The following is a 26,402-nucleotide window of genomic DNA, read 5'->3' as shown; positions in this document are numbered from 1 at the left end:
TCAATGCTTAATACAGTGTATAGTTTAATCTGCTGAAGGTGATGGTTGAAAATGCTTCACTGTGTAGTGAGATGTGAGATTAATTAATGGTGTTTTAGACCTGTTTCCACACAAACAACAGCAAAAAGCCCTAAATTCTTTACCTTATTTTTCCACCTACTCCTAGACCAAGCCACGGCTCCAGCGGGGAGGAAGCTCTGCATCTCTCCACAACAGTCTAATGAGGAACAGCATCTTCCAGCTCATGATTCACACACTCGACCCTCTTGCTGAAGGTATTCCTATCAATTTTTTTTTATTTTCTGTTGCGAAAGCAAACAAATGCTTTCCTTTTCCCTTGTCCCCATTAAACTGTTTTTTGCATTTCTGTTTTCACCAGTCTTTTCTGAATGTGACTGAATTTTTGAGAGCTTTGCACTCTTATGGCGTAGTATGCATACTGCCACCAAGACTTACAACTTAGGAAATGTGTTCATTGTGGTGCTAACTAAAATGGATCACTTGGTTGATGAGTATCATAACCACTGTTTCGCTTCACCACTGGCTTCAACTGCAATTTAAAAATTAAAAAAATTCTATCCTCTTGTACTTTTGTAAAGGCCTCTTTTGTTTTCTTTCCTGGTTTTGATTTTAGTACATTAGGAAAAGAAAAGCTGAAATGATGGGTAATTTGTCATATGGAATATAGAAAAGAATGAGACTCTGCTGTTTTGATGAGGGGTGGTTTAACACTGACATTGGGAAAATTGCAACAAACATCCCCCTGTGTTACCTGCATATTAACAGTTTGCTTGCTCTAGCCAAATGTGGTATACTTTTTTATTTTTCTTTGAGAAATTAGCAGGGACACCATGATTGCTTTGTCTGAGAAGTTGTCGGGAAAACCATAATTGCTTTGCAAGTGTGGGGCAATACGAATCTCAGCTTCTGGTAGACTTAAAAAAAAAAATAAAATTCAAGAAAAGGTGCTTGGTGAATGTGTGTCTGTAGGACTTCTCTTGCAGTAGTAGTGAATGTCTTGAGAAATAGCACTGGGGAATGAATTATGAGGGACTAAAAAGACCTTTATTGTGAGGGACTAATGAGAAATTACTGACAGTGAGCCCTTCTGAACTTCAGTGATCAAAAAGTATATAGCACTTCCTTGCATTTAAGTTCCTATGTGTTTCTCATTGCAAAATTGTGTAAAGCTTTTTAAATTGCTCTGTATCTCTTGGACAAGACAAACTTACTTCCATTTCTTCAAAAGCTGAAGGTGATACTCACTTTGTCAACACAAGGGCAATTTTAGCTCTTGCAGACTCCACACCATTATTTCTACTCTGATCACGATTCACATTGCCTCTCTCTTTAGTTAATGCTGCACTATTCACTGCCAAAGTCTGTTGCCTGTTAGAGTGCAGTCATCAGCAGACTGTGCCCAATCTATTCCCATTCGTTGCTGAAAAAGGACATAAGACATTTACTGCAGTTATACATTTGGCTTCCTTTATTTGCATCACTACAGTAAGTCAGCAGGCTTTCTAACTGCTGCACCCAGTAAGCCTCATCCTCATCTGTCTGGTGGCCAAGCATTTCACTTCCAATCTCAATTTTTCACTTTTTAATGAAAAACTGTAATTTTTCATTACAATCTTTTGCAGTCCTATTTTCCCTTAAAGCAAAGTTCCTTTGCTGCGAATGCCTCTGTGATGTCTAGATTTTGCTAACACAAACAAAAATAACAATCATCCAAAGCAGTAAATAGATTTGATCAAAATAAGAGAGAATAGAAACAGGTTGGGAAGAGCTCATTAGCAGGGACAGGACTGTTTTGACACATTGAAGACCACATGAAAGCTAGAAGTGTTGACTGGGGTTCAATTTGGACTTAAGAAAAATTCAGAAATAGTATAGGTCTCAGGTATTTTTCCATTGCTTACTTCACTTTTTACCTAAACATAACTTGTTCAGCATTCAGATCTTTTCTCACTACTTTTCACTGTAGCAAGCTTGCACCATGTTCTGTGATTCATAGGCTTTCCTGTTCACAACAGCACAGGAAGAAAGGGTTTTGAAATCTGAAATCCATCTTGGGAGACACAGAAGCCCAGCACTTTTGAAAACTAGGTATTATAATTAAGTTTACCAGGTAACTCAGTGATGTTCATTATTTTTTACTTGATTCGTTGTTGTTCGTTATTATTGACTTGAGTCAATATGGATTGATAGAGATGGTTGTAATGGATAAATCTTATTTAAATTACTCCACAGTAAAATTTTCTTCAGGGTTTCTTTGCTGATAATACTTTGCTGTTTGGGGTTTTTTTTTCTCCAAACTCATATAGTTGCCTGGAATTAATACTGTTCAAAAAATGTAAGATGAAAGTCTTGCAGACTTTAAATAAGGTGCAAAGGAGTAACAACCTGTATGTTTCATTAAAACTGACATACTGAGTTAAAAAAATGGGGAAAAATGAATCTACTTACATTTGCGGTAAATATTGTATTTTAATGCACAACTTTTCATGAAGAAATGGCTAAAAGACACTGGAAAATACCCTATGTATCTGCAGACATCTAAGTTAGCATTAATATTAAAGGACCTAACATTTCAAATTTCCACCAACTTCATAAAACTTGTATTCTAATTAATGAGAGCATGAAAGTGCCAATATGGGAGTGCATTCAATATATATTTTTCTATGTGGAACTCTGGTTTTATTTTTTTACAGATATGCCCAGATGTGTAGGAGAAATGTGGAAAATAAATAATCCACCCACTTTTCTGTCTCACATTATGGTCATTAACCTTTTCTGAACCACCAGCTCATTTGTAGGCAGATTCGCCTTTCAAGATATTTTGCACTGCAGGCAGTTTGGAAGGCAAACACAGGAAGTATTGAAAATCTGCACTGAACACTCATTTTTTGCTGATATTTTGAGCTTTTAGGTGTCTGCATTCATTATTCTGTATTAAGATAATTCTGCAAACCTCCATAAAAGAAAATTTATTTTAGTTTGATGTAAATACTGTGGCTGGCCAAGGTAGGTAATACTGGTTAACGAATTAAGGTGACATTGTACTTGAATCTTACTTTCAATTGAAAAATATGTTTGATAATAGATATGGGTGTCTGATATAGAATATTCGTTATCAGTGCGGCTGTGTATAAATTTTATCTACTCAATTCTCACCATTTTGTTGTGTTTTAATCTTCCCGCATATAATTAACATCAAATAATCATCTGGTGCATCATGTTTACTTTGACACACCTTTGCCATGCCAGCTAAATAATTTCTAAGCTGATAGGATTTCACTATTAAGAATTAAAAGAAGGGGTAGAAGAGATTGAGAGTGTATGGGAATATTACAAAGTACCATTCTCAAAGAAAAAATTTTGAAAGATGTGTATCAAAGCTGACGCATACACAGGTACTCTGGTACATATTGCACTTTGGCGTACTTCTTCTTGTCATCCTCCTCCCATTTCCTCTTTCCCCATTTTGCTACCATTTACTCCATTTGCCTTACCTCATGCTGCATCTTACTTACCTGCACCCAGATTCTTCTAGCCTCTTCCCCTTTAGATGGCTTCCTTAGAGCTTGCTCTCCTTCTGGGCTGGTGGGTCCATCAGTCAAAGCACTTGCCAAGCAGACACCAGCAGCCCTGCAGCTGGCACAGCCAACCAAACTGGCTTTTCAGTCTTTGTAAAAGCACTTGTAAAGTCTGAGAGCTCTGTGCTTGTTTCCTCATGGCTTCCAGATCAAATATTGCCATTAGAAGAAAAATTACTAGCTGTTGCACTGCTACTGGAAGATTCAGCTTTTCTTTTTATGTCAGGAATAAAGTTCACTGATACATTCATAGAATTATAGTGTTACAGAATGATTTGGACTGGAAAAGACCTTAAAGACCATCTCGTTCAAACCCAGCTGTGGGCAGAGACACCTTCCACTAGACTAGGTTGCTCAAAGCCCATCCAACTTAGCCTTGATCAATTCCCGGCGTTCTCTTGAATGTTTTCAAGGAATTATTCCCTTGAATAATTGCAAGAAAATTGTGGGGCATGTAAAGGCACACTTCTGTCGATCTGAGTTCTGTGAGCTTTGAAAGACTGACAGAAAAGAAGTCCCATCTAAGTCCTCTTGATAACATAAGTAGTGTAGACTGCATGAACAGGCTGTGTGACCGTTAAAGGTCACCCATAGAATGGTATTGTTACATTAACGTGCAGTGTACTCATAGAAAACTAGCACATCATATTTACTCCTGAATAATTCATTTGTAAAGTCAGAACCAATCTCTATTTGAAAGCCTCTTAAAAATGCACTTGATTGAAAATAGGAAAATATGAAAAATTACCTTAAGAAGTTTTGACTTTACACAGATTGTAGATAAACAGGCTTAAAGTGTGCAGGGGCTTCAAGCATCCCCTGCAGTTTATGGAGGAGAGAAGAAGCTGTCAACCCAGGAAGCTGGGAAATAGTAACAACAAAAAACAACAAAAAAAAAGGAGAAAGAGGCCAATTAAAATCAAGGGGCTTCCTCCTAAATCTGTTGTCCCCACCCAGAACCGCTTTGCTGTCCTGCAGGGGGCTAAGGAGGAAGCACACTCGCACCAGAAACAACTGGCTGGTGCACCGGTAAAGAAGATCTCTACTGCTGCGAGGAAAAAGCAGTGGGTCATAATGGTAGGGGACTCTACTTTGAAAGGAACAGAAGCACTCATCTGTTGACCTGACCTGGTCTCGAGGGAGGTGTGTTGCCTATCTGGGGCACGGATCAGGGATGTTGCAGAGAGGCTGCCTGCTCTAGTGAGTCCCACAGACTATTACCCACTTCTACTGATCCATGTGGGTGCTAGTTATGTTGATAGCAGTAGCCTGGAGAACATAAAGAAGGACTACAGAGCCCTGGGAGAGGTGGTTAGGGGCTCTGGAGCTCAGATTGTCTTTTCATCAATTCTCCAGGATACAGGGGGGGACCTTAAAAAAGCTAGGAGGATTGGCCAAGTTAATAAATGGTTAAAAGGGTGGTGCCATAGTCAGGGGTTTGGGTGTCTTGAACACGGGGCCCAAGTTAGTAGGCCAGGTCTACTGGGGGCTGGTAGAGCTGATCTGACAAAGAAGGGGAAGAGTGGTTTTGGTAGGAGGCTTGCTAGGCTGGTCAGGAAGGCTTTAAACTAGACCTGTTGGGGGAGGGGGGCATCGTTCCATCCCAACACGCCCAGTCAGTTGCCAACACCTATAATAAATGCTTGGAGCAATGCAGAGATATTCCAGCTGCTCCAGCCAATGAGCCGGCTTCATTTGGAGCTCGGCTCAGATGCCTCTATACAAACCCCCATAGCATGGGAAACAAACAAGAGGAATTAGAGATGTGGGCACGACTACAGGAGTATGATATAGTAGGCATCATAGAAACATGGTGAGATGGCTCCTATGACTGGAGTGTTGGAATGGAAGGTTACAGGCTCTTTAGAAAAGACAGGCCTGGCAGGCGGGGAGGGGGAGTTGCTATTTATGTTAGGGATAGGCTGGAGAGTCTGGAACTCTGTCTGGGGACGGGTGAGCAGTCGACAGAGAGTTTGTGGGCCAAGGTTAAAGGGAGAACAGTGATGGGGGACATTACTGTGGGGATCTGTTACAGACCGCCTGATCAAGAGGAATCTGTGGATGAAGCGCTCTACAGACAGATAGGAACAGCCTCACGCTCGCAGGCCCTTGTTCTCTTGGGGGACTTCAACCACCCTGATATCTGTTGGAGCAATGGTAGGGCCCGGCACAAGCAATCCAGGAAGTTCCTTGACTGTGTGGAAGATAACTTCCTTCTTCAAGTAATAGAGGAGCCAACAAGGAAAGGTGCCATGCTTGACCTCGTGCTCACCAACAGGGAAGGGCTTGTTGGAAATGTGACGCTCCAGGGCAGCCTTGGTTGCAGTGACCACGAGATGGTCGAATTCGAGATCGTCAGGACAGTGAGAAGAGCGTGCAGCAAGCTCACTGCTCTGGACTTCAAGAGAGCAGACTTTGGCCTCTTCAGGAACCTGCTTAGTAAGGTTCCATGGGATAGAGCCCTAGAGGGCAGGGGGGCCCAAGACCCTTGGTTGTTATTCAAGGATCACCTGCTCCAAGCTCAGGAGTGTTGCATCCCAACTGGAAGGAAGTGCAGCAGGAGGGCCAGGAGACCTCCTTGGATGGATAAGGAGCTGCTCAGGAAAATGCAAAGGAAAAAAGAGGCTTATAGAAGGTGGAAGCAGGGACAGGCAGCCTGGGAAGAATACAGGGATGTTGTCCAGGAAGCTAAGGACCAGGTGAGGAAGGCTAAGGCCCAGTTAGAATTGAACTTGGCTAGGGATGTTAAGGATGACAGGAAGGGATTCTATAGGTACGTAGCAAATAAAAGACAGACTAGGGACAACGTAGGCCCCCTTCGGAAGATATCCGGAGAACTGGCTACCCAGGATTTGGAGAAGGCTGAGGTTCTTAATGACTTCTTTGCCTCAGTCTTCACTGGCAAAGGCTCTGACTGCACCACCCAAGTCTTGGAAGGTGGACACAGGGACTGTAAGAATGAAGACCTTAGTCCCACTGTAGGAGAGGATCTGGTTTGAGACCATCTTAAAAACCTAAACTTACACAAGTCCATGAGATCTGACGAAATCCATCCACGGGTCCTGAAGGAGCTGGCGAATGAAGTTGCTAAGCCACTGGCCATCATATTTGAAAAATCATGGCAGTCAGGTGAAATTCCCGACGACTGGAAGAAGGGAAATATAACCCCCATTTTCAAGAAGGGGAAAATGGATGACCCGGGGAATTACAGACCAGTCAGTGTCACCTCTGTGCCTGGCAAAATCTTGGAGCAGATTCTCCTGGGAGGCATGCTAAGGCACATGAAAAACAAGGAGGTGCTTGGTGACAGCCAGCATGGCTTCACTAAGCGGAAATCCTGCCTGACCAATTTGGTGGCCTTCTACGATGGGGCTACGGAACTGAGGGACAGGGGCAGAGCAGCTGACATCATCTACCTGGACTTGTGCAAAGTGTTTGACACTGTCCCACACAACATCCTTGTCTCTAAATTGGAGAGACATCAATTTGATGGGTGGACCACTCGGTGGATAAAGAACTGGCTGGATGGCTGCATGCAAAGAGTTGTGGTCAATGGCTCGATGTCCGGCTGGAGACCGGTAACGAGTGGTGTCCCTCAGGGATCGGTGTTGGGACCGGTCTTGTTCAACATCTTTGTCGGTGACATGGACAGTGGGATTGAGTGCGCCCTCAGCAAGTTTGCCAATGACACCAAGCTGTGTGGTTCGGTTGATACGCTGGAGGGAAGGGATGCCATCCAGAGGGACCTCGACACACTTGTGAGGTGAGCTGATGCCAACCTCGTGAAGTTTAACCATGCCAAGTGCAAGGTCCTACACCTGGGTCGGAGCAATCCCGGACACAGCTACAGGTTGGGCAGAGAAGAGATTCAGAGCAGCCCTGCAGGGAAGGACTTGGGGGTGTTGGTCAATGAGAAAATGAACATGAGCCGGCAGTGTGTGCTTGCAGCCCAGAAAGCCAACTGTATCCTGGGCTGCATCAAAAGGAGCGTGACCAGCAGGTCGAAGGAGATGATCCTGCCCCTCTACTCTGCTCTTGTGAGACCTCACTTGGAGTATTGTGTGCAGTTCTGGTGTCCTCAACATAAAAAGGACATGGAACTTTTGGAACAAGTCCAGAGGAGAGCCACGAGGATGATCAGGGGACTGGAGCACCTCCCGTATGAAGATAGGCTGAGAAAGTTGGGGCTGTTCAGCCTGGAGAAGAGAAGGCTGCTTGGAGACCTCCTAGCAGCCTTCCAGGATCTGAAGGGGGCCTACAAGGATGCTGGTGAGGGACTATTCATCAGGGACGGTAGTGACAGGACAAGGGGTAACAGGTTCAAACTTAAACAGGAGAAGTTTAGATTGGATCTAAGGAAGAAGTTCTTTACTGAGAGGGTGGTGAGGCACTGGAATGGGTTGCCCAGGGAGGTTGTGAATGCTCCATCCCTGGCGGTGTTCAAGGCCAGGTTGGACAAAGCCTTGGGTGGTATGGTTTAGTGTGAGGTGTCCCTGCCCATGGCAGGGGGGTTGGAACTAGATGATCTTAAGGTCCTTTCCAACCCTAACTGTTCTATGATTCTAAACAGAGCGATCCTGAGACATGATTCGACACTCATGGACCTGTCCTTCCTTTTCTCTCTCCATACAGTGTTTTTGTCATGGCTTGTGCCTGTCTTGTGAAAGCCAGCTTGAAACTCTGGAATCAGTGGGCTTGCAAAGTGTTCAGCCCATGTCTGATAGTACTGTTGAGATCAGTACTGTTGCCAGATGTTTGGCACTCTGCATTGAGGCAGGAGTGTAGCCGTGCAGTGGATTTAGCAGTCTAGACAAGGAAGGCTTCCCCTCTTCAAAATCTTGGTCTTAGCAAAAGCTCCTAAGAAGACAAGGTTTGGAGAATGTTCCGAGTACTATTTAGTGGACATGAACTTACATGAATTACAGTTGAAACCTCATCGTTTGTTAAAAATACAAATATCTGTATGACATTAGATTTTTGTTTGCTTTTGTCTTATTACGGAAGTAATGACCTTGCTACAGATCATTTCCTGAGGATTAAGATTAATGACTGCTGTGCATCAGACTGTCATCAACTCCCAGTCAGTCATTAATCCCCAGGAAATCGTGTGACATATTTGCTTCTGCTTAAGTGCTTGTCTGGCAATCTTTTTATTCACCGAGTAGTGAGCTGGACTGTTCATAACAGCATTACCCATATGAATACGAACAGCATCATCAGACCTGCTGTGTTGGTTAGGCCCCAATCCAAAATCCAGACAACTTGAACAAAAAGTCATAGCAATCATTGATGATTTGTGGCTTTTTTTCTTCTGAGTCCTGTAACTCAGATACCTTTGTCCTAGTTTTGAAACAAACACTGATGGGTTATGAAAGTGTAGGATTTACAAGGAAGAGAGCTGTTGTTTTGCAATGGAAGCAGGTGAAAGAAAAATACAGAAGTTTTGCATGAAAGTGTCTGCCATGAACAGTTAGCTTACCTTCTTCCCTACAAGCTGTAGGTTACTTTAAGGAGTGATTCCTTCAGGATTGTGGAAGGCGGCTTTTCTCTTTGGAGGCTCCTATGGATACTCTGTTGAAAAGGGAATCTGAGGATTCAAAGCACCAGTGCAGCCTGAGGCTAACTTGCTTTCCTTGCTCAGCTTTAGCAGGATACAGGAAGAATGAGATCTTTTCCTTATCATGCTACTCCTTTTCTGTCTGCCAATAGGAAGAGTGCCACAGGCCAGCAAATCATCTTCCACAAGGAAGGGTTTAGCTAGATGCTGACTCCCTTGCTTCTGTGTGACGAGGATATAACTCATATGCAAATGGAATTGTCTGCATGAAAATGAGTGTGATGTAAATCTCTGTCATGCCTCAGTTCCTGGTCAGAAGTAGATGTATTTGGCAATTCTCTCCTATTCTCACCTCTAGTCCTATTTCCAAGGTGGAAAACTATAGGATGTACTTCTGCAGAAAAGTTTTTGTTTATCTTATATGCTTATCTGTTTGTTGAACATAAATATGGTGCTTGTTATTGGTGAGAGAAGTAACTTTCTGTTACATAGATAAGATGTCTATTTTGTCCCCTCACTGAATGCAGAAAACTATGGTACTGCCACTGTCTGCTCTGAAAATGAAAACCAGAAACCTATATTCATGCTTCTCAGGAAAATAAAGAATTATGTGATCCTCAAAGATTTTTACATAGTCTTGAAATACATACTCCCTAGATCCTACTGCGTTTCTAGATAACTTAAGAATTTCCCAGCGTTTCTGTTCATCTCAAATTACTTGTCTTAATTTGCTGCTGCTACTTGTATTCTTTTCTGAGGTGCCCTGAAAATGTCAGCTTACCCCAAAGACAGCTGACAGAGGTTGAGTAACCTATGTCTGCCTGGTCACTCCATCAGACTCCCAGCTATGGTCTCATGTTGCAAAATGCTTGTGCTCTTGTTCTTCCCCTGGCTTAACTAAGCTGTGCCATCATGTCTGTGCTCACTCACGTTGGGAACCCTTTTTGGCTGAAGCTGTTTATTTGTTGTATCCTTGCAGAGGTAAGGCCAGGCAGCTCACCTTACACTGACTCTTGGGTAATGCTCAGCTACTGAGCATTCCTGAGGTAACCAGGAATTTATTATTAAAAATTTAATTTATTTAATTAAATTATTTTAATATGTTTATTAAATATATTAATATTAATATATTATTTAATATTATTAATTAAAAATTAATAAATTTAAAAATAATTAAATTAAGTTAATTTAGTTCAAATAATTCAATTTAAAATAATATATTAATATTATTAATTTTTAATAGTTAATATATTAATATTAATATAATTTAAAATATTTTTATTTTAATTAATTTAATTTTAAAAATTTATTATTAAAAAATAATAATTATGTGTGCTATCAACTATCTTTGCTTATATCCTTCATCATTCTTGAGTGTACTTAGGCATACCTGTGGGCTTGCAAAGAAGTTCAGCATCTTTCTGCTTGCACACTTGTTCTTACCCAGCTTGTAACAGTTCTTGCGTCCTCTACTAGCGCGTCAGGGAAAAACAGCCCTCTGTGCAGGGCACTCCGAGCATTTTGGCTTTCTCCTCTGCTGAAGACTGAAATGTTTGCAAGAAATTTCAGCCAGAGAAGATGGGGGCTCCCTGCCAGACTCACATACAAATTAATAGCTGTTAGTTATAATCTAGCATCTTCTGTTTATCTCCATCCCATGGTATCTCGTAGAATATAGAAGATAGGAAACCAATAAAAAGGGCAATTAGGCTTACCTTCAAAATAGAGTGTTATGTCTTACAAAGGCAGATACTCATACCTTCTTCATGCAGCTAGCTTTACAGAGTTTTTGTTTGTTTGTTTGATTGTTGTAACCACTTGAATTACAGAATTCAGCTAGTCCAACACCCTGCTCAGGAAGGATCAGCTAGAGAGGCTGCCCAGGACAGTGTCCAGTCATGTTTTGAATACTTCCACAAACTGAGACTCTACAGACTTCCTGGGACACCTGTTCTAGTGTGTGACCATCATCACTGTAAGAGGTGTTTTCTTATGTCCAGGTGGAATTTTTTGGGGTTTAATTTGTGCTCATTGACTCTCCTGCTGTCAGTGGGCACTTCTGAAGAGTCTTATTCCTTCTTTCTCTTCTGTCAGGTATTTATACATGTGGATATATGTATCACTGCACCTTTTTCCCTCCAGACCGAACAGGCCCAGCTCTCTCAGTGTCTCCTCACATGAGAGATGCTCCAGTCCCTCCATGATTTTTGCAGCCCAGTGCTGGACTTGGCCCAGTATGTCCATGACTCTCCTGTACTGGTGAGCCCAGGACTGGACTCAGCACCCAGCTGTGTCTCACCAGCACAGGATGGAAAGTATTACCACCGTTGACCTGTTGGCAGTGCTTTCCCTAATGGAGCCAAGGATGCTGTTGACTGCCTTTGCTGCAAAGGCATATTGGTAGCTCAGCTTTCAGTTGCATGGTTCTGTACACAGTCATAAGCAAGAAGAAAGTTTTTTCCTGGGGAACATTTTCAAGCAACTTAGATTGGTGAAGTGAGACGCATCACTCTGCAGTGAGGCCTCCTTTCCTCTTTGGTTGAGATGAGTATTTTTACTGATATTTCCAACATCAAACTGAATCCAGAAACTGCAGGTAGAACACCCCACACTGCCAGAGTGAGCAGCAGCTGAGTAGAAAATGTGGGTTACGGGCAGATGAAGGCAGATTTATTTAAATAGGCAGAAATGGTATTTCAGATAGCTCTGTTAATTTCTGTCAGGAAGTAGAGAGAGAAATTAAATAGCTGTTTCCCCCGTATCACTTAAGCTTTCAAAGCCAGAATTGGTTACCACTTGAGTTTACAAACTTCCATGTAGCACATATAAGATATGTCACTGTAACAGCTGTGGAACCTGAACTGTATAAAGATGTGTGCTTCTGGCAAAGAGAAAATGATATCTTGGGCTACTGACGATAATTTTATTAACGAGTTTTGGTTCATCTGATTTTTCTGAATGCCAGTCATAAATGTGTATCTATAACCTAAGAAGAAGACTTTTAAAGTCTGAAGTATTTTACTGAGTGGGTTTATTTAGCATACATGAGGGGACAACTTCATTCTTGTCATATTTTGGGGATGTTTGTCTTTCTATTTCTAAAGACAGTGGCTGCACTCCCATGACTGTAGGCTGAACAGATTTGCAATTTTTGTTCTATCCACACAATGTGCTTACAATTAGTGACAGATATCAAAAAATTGGTATGTTTTTGTTATACATAACTTGGGGTGCAAAGATACCCTTACAAATTTCTCAGAATGGGCAGTTTGATGTCAAAATGTAGTATTTTGTTGTGATGCTCTCAAACTCTGCAGCAGTAAATGTCACGTCTGCTTAATTTCAGACGTGTTCCAATGGTTCCAAAATACAGAGAGAAGGCAGCACTCATTGCTAGCTTCACTGGTAGAATTTCTAGCTACTCAAAAATTGAAGAACAGGTCTCCCTTTAAAAACTGTAATGCTCTTTGTAGGTAGCATATTTTAAATAATGGAAGTTTTCTGATGCATTTTTTAAATTCATTTTTGAAAATCTGAAATTTAATCCTTGTGTTTGTTTTGTGGTAAATGTTAGGTTTTACAACAATTTATTTCTGCTTGCCATATTTCATCCTTTTAACTAGAATCTAGTCAAGCTGCTCACTGCAGGCAAGATTCTTGTTTCTCATCTCCATGGTATTTTCCAGTGATGCCCTATTCTTCAGACAGCGTATTCTTCTTGGGATTCCCTACAAAGTGTACAACCAAGACATGAATATTTAAATACAAGAGTGATCCCAGAGCAGGGTACATCTGTCATGACTATGCATTTCCATGCTTAGTGGCTTCAGTTTCGTTTTAAGTTTCTTCCTAACTCTGAATTTCCTTGTTAGAAATATGAAGACCATGAATGATTTATAAACCTGTACAGATCAGGGAAGAGTAGTAGATATGAGAGACTTCCTACTGAAACTGAAAGTGGAAGATTTCCTTTAGAACAGTTTGCATATGGTAGATGATTTTATCCTCCACAGGTTAGTTGGCTGGATAGAGAGGAATGCCTGCTGCCCTTGCATTATGCTTCTTGGACATGCAGATCAACTGAAATTTATTGCAGTTGAAGTTGTATGTATTCAGTACCCCACTGTGTCTGGACCCTAATGTAAAATCCTGACCCCATCAGAATCAGTGGTAAAGCTCCCAGTATCATCAGTAGGATGAGGTTTGCACTTCTGCGTCTTGGAATTCCGATTTTCATGAATACTTGAAAATTCTATGAAGATAATGCCATCTTCAGAGACAGTGAGAATTGTGTTTAATCAGGCAGGATCTGTTCTGTTACAAATCAGTTGTCTTTTGGTGTCATTACATTCTAGAGAATGTATGGCACTCATCTTCAAGATTTTGGTAGTTGATGGCACAAGAGTAATTTACATGTGAAAGAAGATGGAAAAAACAACAAATCCCTCAGGAGCAAACAACTTAATGCTTTACTTAAATTAAAAAAACAAACAAACAAAACAAAAAAATAAAACAAAAAAATCCAACCAAAAAACCCCTCACCTAAAAGTATCAAAAGCAGAGTCTGACACATAATACTAACTTAAATTACTTTCTTCTCTTGTGCGTATTAAAAACATGCCATTGATCACCTCCTTAAAATGTTTGATCTTTAACCCTATGACTTAAGACCGTATAGATACTCTGACAAATTTCCTTTTGTCACCACGCAAAGATTTGCTAGACAGTGTGGACTCTAAGAACAGTCGGATTTTGGTCTATCATTTTAATATTGCATTAAAAGCAAAGTAATAGGCAAATCTTGCTTTTGGGTGTTATGACTATCCTGAGCTGCCCAGAACTCTACTGATATGACTGCATAAATTTTTAATTATATTTCTATTCACACTCCAATTTGATAAAATTGCAGTAAACTAATTAGAATAAAAGCAGACAACTTTAATAAGATTATTATCAGGACAAAACCACCTACAATAAGAAACAGAGTAAGGACACATGAGGAGAGAGAACAGGAATAGAAGATTCGAGATTTAAAGACAAGATGAAAGGTAACCACATATGTTTTTAGAGCCCAGATGCACAAAGTATTACATAATTTAGTTACTCCCAGTGTACTGCCTACTGGTCAAGTACTTGAAAGTCTTCATTCATATGGTTTTCTTTATTTGCTTAAGACAGTTAATAAAGCAGCACTGGTAGTAGCATAATCCAAGAAGATGTAATTCTAAAATACATGCAACTATTAATTTTTACTATGTTACTCAGATCCAAAAGAAGTTGCTTTGTATTTTCCACTGCACCAGCTCAGGGACAAAGCCTCTATTCTGCAAGAACTGGCAGCTTGAAGGTCCACAAGTAAAAATGTAGTCTACAACATTCAATTATAAACTGCACAGGAGAAAAAGTCTTTTGCTTTTTAAAACAGCATTTCTTTTCTCTCCTCTTCATTCTTCAGTCATAATACATATGAAGTCCAACAGCAGTCCCAGTCTATCTCAAATGGTTTATAAGTACTCTATGAGAAGGCTAAGAAGTTTATGGAGTTCATAAAAGGTGGCAATCAAAATTAAGATGAGATTCTCCAAGAGAAAATTAATTCAAAAGAAAATCCTTCCATTTTAAAATTCACAATGCCTGATACCCTTCAGTTTGTGGGATTATTTGTGTTTTGCCTCAAATAATCTAAGTTCAAAGTCATTATCATAGAATCAACTATGTTGAAAAGACTTTTAAGATCATAAGTCCAACCACTACCCCAGCACTGCCAAGTCCACCACTAAACTGTGTCACTAAGGAGTTCATCTACATGGATTTTTTTGGACATTTCTAGGGACGGTGTTTCCACCACTTCCCTGGGCATTCTGTTCCAATGCTTCATCACCCTTTCAATGAAGAAATTTTTCCTAATATTCAATCTAAGCCTCCCCTGGCGCAGCTTGAGGCCGTTACTTCTTGTCCTGTCTCTTGTCACTTGAGGGAAGAGACCAGCCACTTCCTCCATCCATCCTCCTTTCAGATAGTTATAGAGAGCAATAAAGACCCCCCTGAGCTTCACTTCTCCACACTACACAACCCCAGTTCCCTCTTTTATTAGAGATCTGCTAGAGGTTAGGACTCTCATTTTATGCCTGTAATGTTAATCTCTACTAGATCTTTTGCAAGTTCTAGCACTGAGAGTTCTTTGTTCCTAATCTAACGTCACTGATGAAACCAAATCAAGCTTTGATTCCAATTTAGATTAGATAGCAACTACAACTTATCTAGGAAGACTTTTGATGTGGCTTCTTTTTTGTTTATGGATGAGTCTCTGATCATCTAATTGAATTTTCTCAAGACCTTGACAGCTAGAAGAAACAGTAAAGATTAGGGAAAGACAGACTAGTCCTTCTTGATGTTATAATATGAATTCTTCTATGTTCTTTGGCCTAACTCCTCAGCCTTCTTTTAAAAAAGTGCATTTAAGAAAAAGGAGATTCTTTTAAGCCTGATGACAACAGAAAGTACAAATCAGAGGTCATGTCAAAAAGATTCAAAGGGGAAGAGTGGATTGCCAAATTAATGCCCTTAATTATCAGGAACTTGCTGACTTCCAGAATTATGTATGCAACCTCTTACACAAAAAATTCACTTCTGTTTCTAATAGTTTGTTAGGCTTCATGTCTACAATCTTTCAGATAATTATTTGCTGGCTTTTAAGTTGCGGTTCTTGGCTGCATGCTCATTCTCAATTTCATTATCAGTTTTGGGGCCTTACTCTCTAATTTCACTTCTCCCTTATATCTTACATATTTAGCCTTTTGTTAGGTTCAATTTATGGGTATGAAAACTCAGGAAAAATATATGCTTTCCATCTGCTTGCTCCAGAATGCCTCACAAGTCCTTTTAAGCTGTGCTCCCACTGATGGTCGTAGAGAATTATGCCTTACGCCTTCATGATTGTGGAAGTCAAACACAGGGAAGGTCAAGCAAATGCAGTGGTGGCTTTGCACTGAAAGTTCAGGGGTTGTCTTCAGTAATTTCTTTTTAGCAGTTTTGTTTTGAATAAAAGATCTGGCAAGTTTGAAGCTGTTTAATTACCTTGGAGAATTCTTTGTGACATGAATTGTCATACAGATATGGTTTTTATGCAAAGTGAAAATGTTACGCTTATCAAAAAGAAACGCACAATGCATTACTTTGGTTTGAGAGTATGAGTATGCATTCTTCATGAAGGGGTACATACGTCTAGCAATGCAAGTTACTATCTCTAAAATAGCTGTTTGTCTTATTTTGAGAAACTCTGAGCCAGGATTATTTCTAACATAATGTGTATCAAAGATCTTTGTAGCAGGAAAACAAAGAGAAATATTGACAATGCTCTCCTTCTATGGCAGCATTTCTTTAAGTGCTTAAAAGGCAGAAATAAGTATTTTGCCACAGACTGTACCTACAATACTCAGTGAGTGAATGTTGAAAATAAACTGAGTAATTAGGTATATTATTTCACAGAATGGTAGAATCATAGAATAGTTCGGTTTGGAAAACACCTTTAAAGGTCGTCTAGCCCAACCCATCCTGCAATGAGGAGGGGCATCTTCATTTAGAAGAGGTTGCTACAAGACCCATCTAGCCTGAATATTTCCAGGGATGGAGTGTCTACCACCTCTCTGGGCAACCTATTCCAGTGGCTCACCACCGTCATAGTGAAGAATTTCTTCTTTACATCTACTCTAAATCAAGCCTCTTTTATTTTACAACAATTACCCCTGGTCCTATTGCACTAGGTCCCACTAAAAATTTTGTTCCCATCTTTTTTATATTCTCCTTCTAAGTACTGAAAGGCTCAAATGAGGCATTCCAAGAGCCTTCTCTTCTCCAGGCTGAATAATCCCAATTCTCTCAGCCTTTTCTTATATGAGAAGTTGTCCTGGGTTCAGCAGTAGCAGTCAGTTTTTCTCCTTCTTAGTAGCTGTTGCAGCACTGTGTTTTTGACTTTCGGCCTGGGAACAAAGCTGATAACACCGATGTTTAGACTGACCAAGGACTTTGTGAGTCTCATGCTCTGCCAGGGAGGAGGAGAGGCCGGGAGGAAGCAGGGACAGGACACCTGACCCAAACTAGCCAAAGAGGTATTCCATACCACAGCACGTCATGCCAGGGGATGTAACTGGGAGCTACCCGGAAGGGCACATCCTCTTTTCTGTCGGGCTCTCTTTTCTGGCAGGCGGTATCATATTCTCTTCCCTTGTTATTTCTCTTATCATTATTATTATTGATGACAGCAGTAGGGATCTGTGTTATACCTTAGTTACTGGACTGTTTTTATCTCAACCCGTGGGAGTTACATTCTTTCAATTCTCCTCCCCATCCCTCTGGGGGGTGGGGGGGAAGTAGACTGCGTGGTTCTAATTTACAGCCAGGGCTTAAACCACGACAGTTCTTTTTGGCGCCCAACGTGGGGCACGAAGGGTTGAGATAACAACAGATCTGACCGGAGTGTGTCTAATGGTATTTGTGATAAGCATTCAGTGTTTTGGATTAATAGTCACTCGTCACAATGCTGATTTATTGGCTCTCAAAGTTGTTGGTTTTGATCTCACAGTTTCAATATGCCGTAGCTTACTTGGAGCCAATATTTGCTGTGTTAGTGTTTTTCAAGTGTGGGGCTTGGGCTAAGGTTATTGTCTCATTGTATTTTATGGTAATGACTTGTAATACAATAGAAAAATCGATCATGAAACTGATCTGGCTTATGTTCCCAGTGTGGTCACCACCTTTATACTTTGGGAAGTATATTATACAAATGCTTAGCAACTATACATCTTTTTTCTCCTTCCTGGCTGGTCAACCTATGAAGGAGACATTCTTTTACCCTCCCAGTGCCCCTCCCAGACCGTTTACAGCATCGTTTGAGAGTTTTGAAGTTTTTGAATGGCCTTTTAATATTGTTGAGACCTGTTTGCTGATTGTGATGGGGATCACCATGTTGGCATGCATACAGAGTGTGTTTTGTCCACAACCATTACGTCTGATCTCAAGAGTTAAGCAGAGTTAGGTTTGGGTCTTGTCTGGGGTTAGACGACGATATAGGGGGACCGAGAGATTTTCCCCGAGGTTGGACAGCCATGAGTTGCAGGGTGTGTGGGATAGTATGGGCAAGTATCTAGGTCAGTGGGCCCCTCCAGTGCTTTGGAATTTCACCAGCGAACAAGTGCAAAATCCAGAAGAATTAGTAAAACACTTAAATGAGGTGTGTTGTCACCCTGGTCATACCAGAGAGGGACAAATCATGTCAACGTGCTGGGGCTTGGCCTATGTTTACCGGGCCTTGTTCAACACTATCCAGCACCTTCAAAAGGGAAAAAATGTCCCTGGATCTGAGGGCGAAGCAACAGACAGCGCAGCTACTCCAGCTCCAAGCACAGCAGCTACACCACCGCCAGCAACAAGCACAGCCGCTACTGCAACAGACAGCGAAGCTACCCCAGCTCCAAGCACAGCAGCTACACCACCCCCAGCGACAAGTACAGTTGCTGCTCAAACCACAGTGATAATGACTGCAGCTAAACCAGAGGACCAATTCGTACCAATATCGATTGCCCATGTACCCAAGAGTCGGGCCACTGAGGAACACCAGAACAACCAACAAGTGGATAAAGCTGCTAAGATTGAAGTGGCTCAGATGGACTTAGATTGGCAACATAAGGGTGAATTATTTTTGGCCCGATGGGCCCAGGACACTTCAGGTCATCAGAGCAGAGATGCAACATACAGATGGGCCCGTGATCGAGGGGTGGACTTAACAATGGACACTGTTGCCCAGGTTATTCATGAGTGTGAAACATGTGCTGCAATTAAACAAGCCAAACGGTTAAAGCCTCTTTGGTATGGAGGACGATGGCTGAAGTATAAATACGGGGAGGCCTGGCAGATTGATTATATCACACTCCCCCCAACCTGCCAAGGTAAGCGCCATGTGCTTACCATGGTGGAAGCAACCACCGGATGGCTGGAAACATGCGCTGTGCCCCACGCCACTGCCCGGAACACTATCCTGGGCCTTGAGAACCAGATTTTGTGGCGACACGGCACCCCAGAGAGAATTCAGTCAGACAATGGGACTCATTTCCGGAATAACCTTATAGACACTTGGGCCAAAGAGCATGGCATTGAGTGGGTATATCACATCCCCTACCATGCACCAGCCTCTGGGAAAATCGAACGGTACCATGGGCTGTTAAAAACTACACTGAGAGCAATGGGTGGGGGAACTTTCAAGCATTGGGATACACACTTACCAAAGGCCACCTGGTTGGTCAACACCAGAGGATCTGCCAACAGGGCTGGACCAGCCCAGTCAGAACTTTTACATATTGTAGAGGGGGACAAAGTTCCTGTGGTGCACATGAAGAATTTGCTGGGGAAGACAATCTGGGTTATTCCTGCTTCAGGTAAAGGCAAACCCACTCGTGGGATTGCTTTTGCTCAGGGACCCAGACATACTTGGTGGGTAATGCGGGAAGATGGGGAAGTCCGATGCGTACCTCAAGGGAATTTGATTTTAGGGGAAAACAGACAATGAACTCAATTGTATGCTGTTGCCTGCTATAGCCCATCAACTACAAGTCTGCAGGCACCAGCGACTGGCCCTGACTTCCCTCCGACCATCATCCCAGCAGAGAATGAACTTTGATAGAACCGGACGAGTTCTACAGTAAAGGAATGATCAGCATCAGCAGGCAACGATCCAACACTGCACACAGCCTCTCCTGCCCTGAAAGACTGTTACAAGAGATGGAGCCCAACATCATGAACCGAATGGACTCAGCAGCTTTATAGGAATTGGTCCGTGCACTAAGATAACAGTGCACTGAGATGAGAGTGAGGGTATATGGAAAATGTGAGATCTGAGCATGACGTGAATGGTATGGAATAAGGGGTGGATACTGTCCTGAGTTCAGCAGCAGCAGTCACTTTTTTCTCCTTCTTAGTAGCTGTTGCAGCACTGTGTTTTTGACTTTCGGCCTGGGAACAAAGCTGATAACACCGATGTTTAGACTGACCAAGGACTTTGTGAGTCTCATGCTCTGCCAGGGAGGAGGAGAGGCCGGGAGGAAGCAGGGACAGGACACCTGACCCAAACTAGCCAAAGAGGTATTCCATACCACAGCACGTCATGCCGGGGGATGTAACTGGGAGCTACCCGGAAGGGCACGTCCCTTTTTCTCTGTCGGGCTCATTTCCGGCGGGTGGTATCGTATTCTCTTCCCTTGTTATTTCTCTTATCATTATTATTATTGGTGGCAGCAGTAGTGATTTGTGTTATACTTTAGTTACTGGACTGTTTTTATCTCAACCCGTGGGAGTTACATTCTTTCAATTCTCCTCCCCATCCCTCTGGGGGGTGGGGGGGAAGTAGACTGCGTGGTTCTAATTTACAGCCGGGGCTTAAACCACGACAGAGGTGTTCCATCCCCCTGATCATTTCTGTGGCCCTCCTAGGGACCCTCTCCAGCAGGTCTTTCCTGTACTGAGGAGTCCAGAGCTGGACACTGTACTCCTTGGAGAGTCTTGCCTGAGCAGAGCAGGTGGGCAGAATCACCTCCCTGCCCTGCTGGTCACACTTCTTTCCGTGCAGCTCAAGGTACAGTTGGCTTTCTGGGATGCGAACACACACTGCTGGCTCATGTTCAATTTCTCATCCACAAGTACCCCAAGTCCCTCTGTGCAGTACTGCTCTCAATCCCTTCATCCCCCAGCCTATATTGACAGGTTACCCCTTACCCAGGTGCAGGACCTTGCACTTGGCCTTGGTGAACCTTATGCAGTTCCCATGGGCCCAGTTCTTGAGCTTGTCTAGGTCCCTCTGGATAGCATCCATCTCTTGGGCATGTCAACAGCACCACTCAGCTTCATGTCATCTGCAAACTTGCTGATGACAGACTGTGTCTCAGTGTCTTGTCATTTATGATGATATTAAACAGTACTGGTCCCATTATGGACCCCTGGGGGACAGTGACCACTTGTCACTGATCTCCATCCAGACATTGACCCACTGACCACTAAATCTCTGAATGTGACCATCTAACCAAACAGTCCATCTGTCAAATTCATGTCTCCAATTTAGAGAGAAGGGTGTTGTTGGAGACAATGCTAAAGGCATTACAGAGGTCAGATAGATGACAGCTGTAGCTCTTCCTTTGTCCACTGATGTAGTCACTTCATCAAAGAAGGCCACTAGGTTGGTCAGACAAGACTTGATGCTGGCAAAACCATGTTTCAAATGTAGTTGTGTGATTTGAAATTAAAAGTAATGTAGCACTTTTGACTAACATTATTCTTGTTTACTTTGACATGGTGTGGTACCTACATACACAGGAGAGAAGAGTAGGTAATAAGGCAAATGTTGTAATCATTCAGGAATGTCAGACAGGATTATCAGGAACCCTCTGTTCTTTTCTGGTGTAAAAATATGCAGAACAGAAAAAATAAATTCAATGACTGTCACTGTTGAGGATCAGCTGTTAAGCCGCATCCTTCATGCTTTTTGTTTCATGTGACCAGCAGGGATGAAGATCCTGGCTGTCAGTCTGGGAACACATAGCATGTTCATGAAACTGGAATTGTCAGATTTTAGTAGTGTTAGATTTGGGGGTGTTTTTTCAAGTACCCTTTATCACAGTATTTCAGATTTCCAATTCCATTTAGAATCAGATTTTTTTTAAAGCTGAGAACTTTTTCCAAGGCTATATTTTTTTTGAAATGTACTTCAATTCAGCTTCAGCTTACTTAGTCGTATTGAACAGAATCTTATTATTTAAATAATAAATGTCAAAGGTCAGATTTTACAGCAGAAGCCAGTAAAATACATTGAAGTCAGACTGTATAAAAGCAGTCCTTTCATGTTGCTGAGCAACGCTGACCCAAGTGATCTTGAAATCCACAAAATAATTCATATGAATATGTGCAGCTGATGTTTTCTGGCATCATCATTTTGCATTGCAGTCAGTGGGCTGGTGATTGTATAAAATGTTCTGCTCTGGGTATAGGACTATAAAGGCTTTGAGGAATGCAATCACCAGCAAGATTAGAGTTTTCCTGGAAATAATTTTGCTAACTGCAAGAATTAACCTAGTTTAATCCTTGGCATGTTGAATTGCTGAAGTGCCCAGAATATGATTATCATCAGCGTCATACACTCTCATGCATCTCTTTATTTCTTTTCTCTTCCATCTCTGCAGAAGTTCAGTGTGTCCTTTTTTCTTCCCTGTTTTTCTTGTATCTCTCACTTCAGATGGGAAGCAAACAGATCTAAATCGGTTTGCCATTATATCAAGTGCCCTGCCTTTCTGCTGCTGCTTTTATTTGCTATGGAGATACAGCATAATTCATGATTGTTGTTGGCTGCCTCTGAAACCTCTTCTGCTTCATCTATTAAATCAGAGGCCTCATGCTCATAATCATTCTGTTAATTCTTAAGTTTGTTGCTATGGTAGAAACTTCTTCTCAACTTTGTCCTTCTGTGCCCCCATCCTTACTCCATGATTTATATAGCTTGTACCTGGCAGTGTTGTCTCCTGCATGTACTTTCATTTCCCTGATTACTCTTGCACTCCTTTTGGAATATATTTTCTACCCCTGCCTCATCCTCCAGCGGATGAATCACCCCAGTTCTAGGAAAGTGGACCCCAGACACATCAAGGCAAATATCAGTAAGAATAAGTCGAAGCAAAGGTGCTGGCTGTAGAGTCATCAGATACTGAGCCCTAATTAAACAGCACATGTGGTCCCAAATGCTTATATGCAGGGAAAACCATACAGAAGTTACTGGGAACTCTTCCCAGGTAAGCAATTCAAATCCTTAGGAAAAATGTCAAGATGGTAGGACATAGCTTCTCTTACGTAAAAACAGCTGCAAAGATTATTTTGCAACCCTAAGAACATTTTTACAAAAGAGCATATGCGTTCTACATCATTATAAAGCAATATATTAAAATATGTCTTTAAATGACAGCTTCCTTTGCTTTAAGAGAGACTTAGCGTAATGTCATATTCCATTGGGCATAATTACATGCAAGTAAGACACTACATTGTATGAGCAAGAGTACATCAGTATTTGTAACTGGCTTTGATAAAGTATGTGTGTGAAAAAAAAATTAGATTCCAGTCATAATTATTTTTAAAATGTAACAGTGATAATATCCTGTATTTTTTTTAGTTACACGTCATAAAGTGTTCTGTGTCTCTGCAAATGATGTAAGAAATGTTCATTTGGCAGATTCAGGTGTCTGCAAATAGGTTAAAAAACAAAGAATCTTTCAAAGTGTCGGATTTGCATATCATCACAGCATTTTGCCCTTAAAAACTAATAGCCAGACTTCTATTGAAATTCACCTGTGTGTGAAAATATTGAAAGATCATGAGATGTATAGGCTAAAAACAAAGTAATTGGACAGCATTTGTACATTTAAGTGCTTTATCTGATTCAAAAGCATGAAGAGAGAATATTTCCAAGGAAAACAGCACTTCTGGAACTGTTAAGTATCTGGTTTTTAATGTTTATGCCTCTTGAAGGTTAGATGCTCAGAAGCTCAGTTGTAAGGCTTTACATAAAATGATAAGTGAAATCATCCACAAATTTACAAATTCTTTCTTGAGCTCAATTTTAATTTTTCCTGTTTTGTAGACCTACATTAATTACTGTATTTTATATATATATATATATATTTATACATATAGCAACATCTAAAGAAAAAAGTAATTTCAATCAAGATTATAACACACAGAAAAATAATAGTAGCTTTAAAGATCTGGAGATCTCTGCATTCCATTCTTTTCTCTGCCTTGCTAGAATAGAGTAATGCAATATCATCAGATCTATTTAATTATTTAATTTAGGTTTCATGCCACCCAATGCAATAAATACTTTTTTTCTGATTTCACAAGTGACGAAAGTTGTTATGTTAAAAAAACCCTTTAAAGCAAGTCAACATCAGCACTGGTTTGTGGAAGCATTATGAACAGTTCCTTAAGTTATATGTTTTGAGATTTTTTTATTCAATTTGGATGCATAAATATTTGAGTGCTTGACCTGGGGAATGTTTAAAGAACTTAGTTTCCAAATTTCATGCTGATTAGGTACTGCCAATATTTATTTTATTTCCTACATGAGGCAACAAATTGGAAGGCTAAATTTTAGATTTCAGTGCTTCTGTATATCACTTTAGCAAGTTACTTATCTAAAGCCAGTGACTTGTGAAATTTCAGGAGGGGAAGGCACTGCCATTTCTGTAATCTGTCTTTCACTGCGCTGCAGAATTTTTTGCATAATCACTGTTTGAGTTTATGAAGCACATGCAAAAACGTGTACATTTCTTGAATGTCTGCTGGTTCCTTATCTTTGTGTCTTTTACTGTGATGTTGTAGAGCTTGGATCATATGGAAACCTTAAATATTATGACACAATGACTGAAGAAGGTAAGAAATATTTTAGAATTGTTTGTATGAGCTTTTTAAGCCCCTTCTATGTATTGATTTCTTTTCTTCATTTTTCATAGTCCTATTTTCAGTTTTTCCATTTTTTAAAAACTCCTTTTTGCATGTCTTCATTGATGGTGCAATCAGTTATGGCTCTTTTTTCAGGTTTTTGTTTTCAGCATTTCAGTTTTGCTATTTCAGATAAGGAAATACAATTAAATGCATTTATTAAGAAACATACATGCAAAGTCAAACTTACAAATTACACAGCATAATATAACATCAATTGTAGATGCTTATTTTATGCTCTGTTTTCCAGTGCATTCAAAAAGATGAATTAACTTATGAAAGTTCAAATCATTCAGTTTGAGAACAATTATTTAGGGACTTCAGTTTAATGTTTTATTCAAAAGTAATGAACAAACTTTAAAAAATAGACATGATTGTTCCTGGGATATTAATTGTATGCTTAATTGCCATGCAAAAATTATACACTTTAAAACCCTGATTCTAGCAATCAAGAAGGAAGTAATTAAGAGCCTGAATCAAGGCTCAGTGAAATCTCAGGAATTTTTTCTGCTGAGTCAAAAGCACTGCAGTTTATTACACTAATTCTAAAAGCAGTTAATTCTGTACAGAATTTCCAACACATGCTTTCAGTCCTAGTGCAGTCAGCATTTCTATAATTTGGAAGTTTTTCTGGACCAAGACCTGATTGTTTGTAGGATCAAAGCCTCTTGTCCAGCTCTCTGATTATAATGCCAGACAGATGGTTTTACGGATGTTCAGTTTAGTGTCAGAGGATGGAGGTAAGCTTGAGGCCTGTAGAAAAGTTAGCTGCTATTCCTACTTATTTTTAATGTTGGGGATATAAGGCAAATAACTTAATTCTCTGTTTTTAAAACCACAGTTATTTACTAGTTTAGATTATTCTCGAAGTTGAAAAGGTTTTAAGAAAACCTTTATTATATGACTTACTTGTGATCATTTCTCCAGGGCATAACAAAAAAAGTGGTAACTTCTGACTATCTCCCATTGTCTGCATCTGGTGTTGATACTCAAATATAACTGTAATATTCTGGGGATGGCTGTATGAGATGGTTCTTTGCACCTTTGTGCCTGATATTGGAAGATACTGTTTACTTCTGTAGCAGGCATGAGCTCATTGGACCATCCATCCTCCTTTGCCCAGATCCACCATCTGAGGTGGCATCTCTGTTGTTTAAATACTCATCTCAAGCACCTGAAATAAGTCATTAGCCCAGGCCAATTAGGCACAGCTACCAGAGCTAAAGCTTTTGCAGTATGTTTTGTCTCGGTCTTCATTGCAAACAAGATGTGAAGATCAATTCTCATTGTAACCAGAGTTTGGTATGTTAAGGGTTTTATTTTTATGCTAAAGTATTAAATCTATTATTTATAAAATAGTCACTGTGTTAGTAGCCTTCTGATGTTTGTAAATACTCCATTGTCAGTTAAATGTAGCTATTTGTGGGAAAATACCCGTACAAGTATGATACATCCCAGAAGTATTTCAATCAAAGTGTGCTATGTTTTGAACTTGCTGTTTGGATCTTCGGAAATATAATCACTCTCACTATGCATCATGCTTATTTGCATTATCTCTTTCCCTCTTTCTCTTCTTTCTTTTGACTGGCCTTTTTATACTTTTTGTATGGAAAGTTAGTCACAAGAACATGTAAACCCAGTTACAAATATGTGGATTTTTTTCTAATGTAGTACATCCTTACCTGAATGTCCTCAAACCCTGAGTGAAGGTAGGTAGCACT

General features: G+C 40.7%; 1 protein-coding gene across 2 annotated transcripts in view; it reads left to right on the top strand.

Moving 5' to 3' along the window:
* SLC24A2 (solute carrier family 24 member 2) overlaps positions 1-26,402 on the top strand; it is a gene marked incomplete at its 5' end in the record, with an annotated part of 118,110 nt that overhangs the window by 64,021 nt on the left and 27,687 nt on the right. The window contains 2 exons of one of the 2 annotated variants that reach the window (XM_080636704.1): positions 167-275; positions 24,562-24,612. In XM_080636704.1, the coding sequence (XP_080492830.1) occupies positions 167-275; positions 24,562-24,612 (160 nt within the window). The remainder of the gene's footprint in view (positions 1-166; positions 276-24,561; positions 24,613-26,402) is intronic. The other variant, XM_080636705.1, reaches the window with a different exon arrangement.

Source organism: Psittacula echo, assembly GCF_963264785.1.
Source record: "Psittacula echo genome assembly, chromosome: Z".
NCBI classification, from domain to species: domain Eukaryota; kingdom Metazoa; phylum Chordata; class Aves; order Psittaciformes; family Psittacidae; genus Psittacula; species Psittacula echo.
The sequence above is the reverse complement of the archived record's forward strand: the minus strand, read 5'-3'. Positions and strand labels throughout refer to the sequence as shown.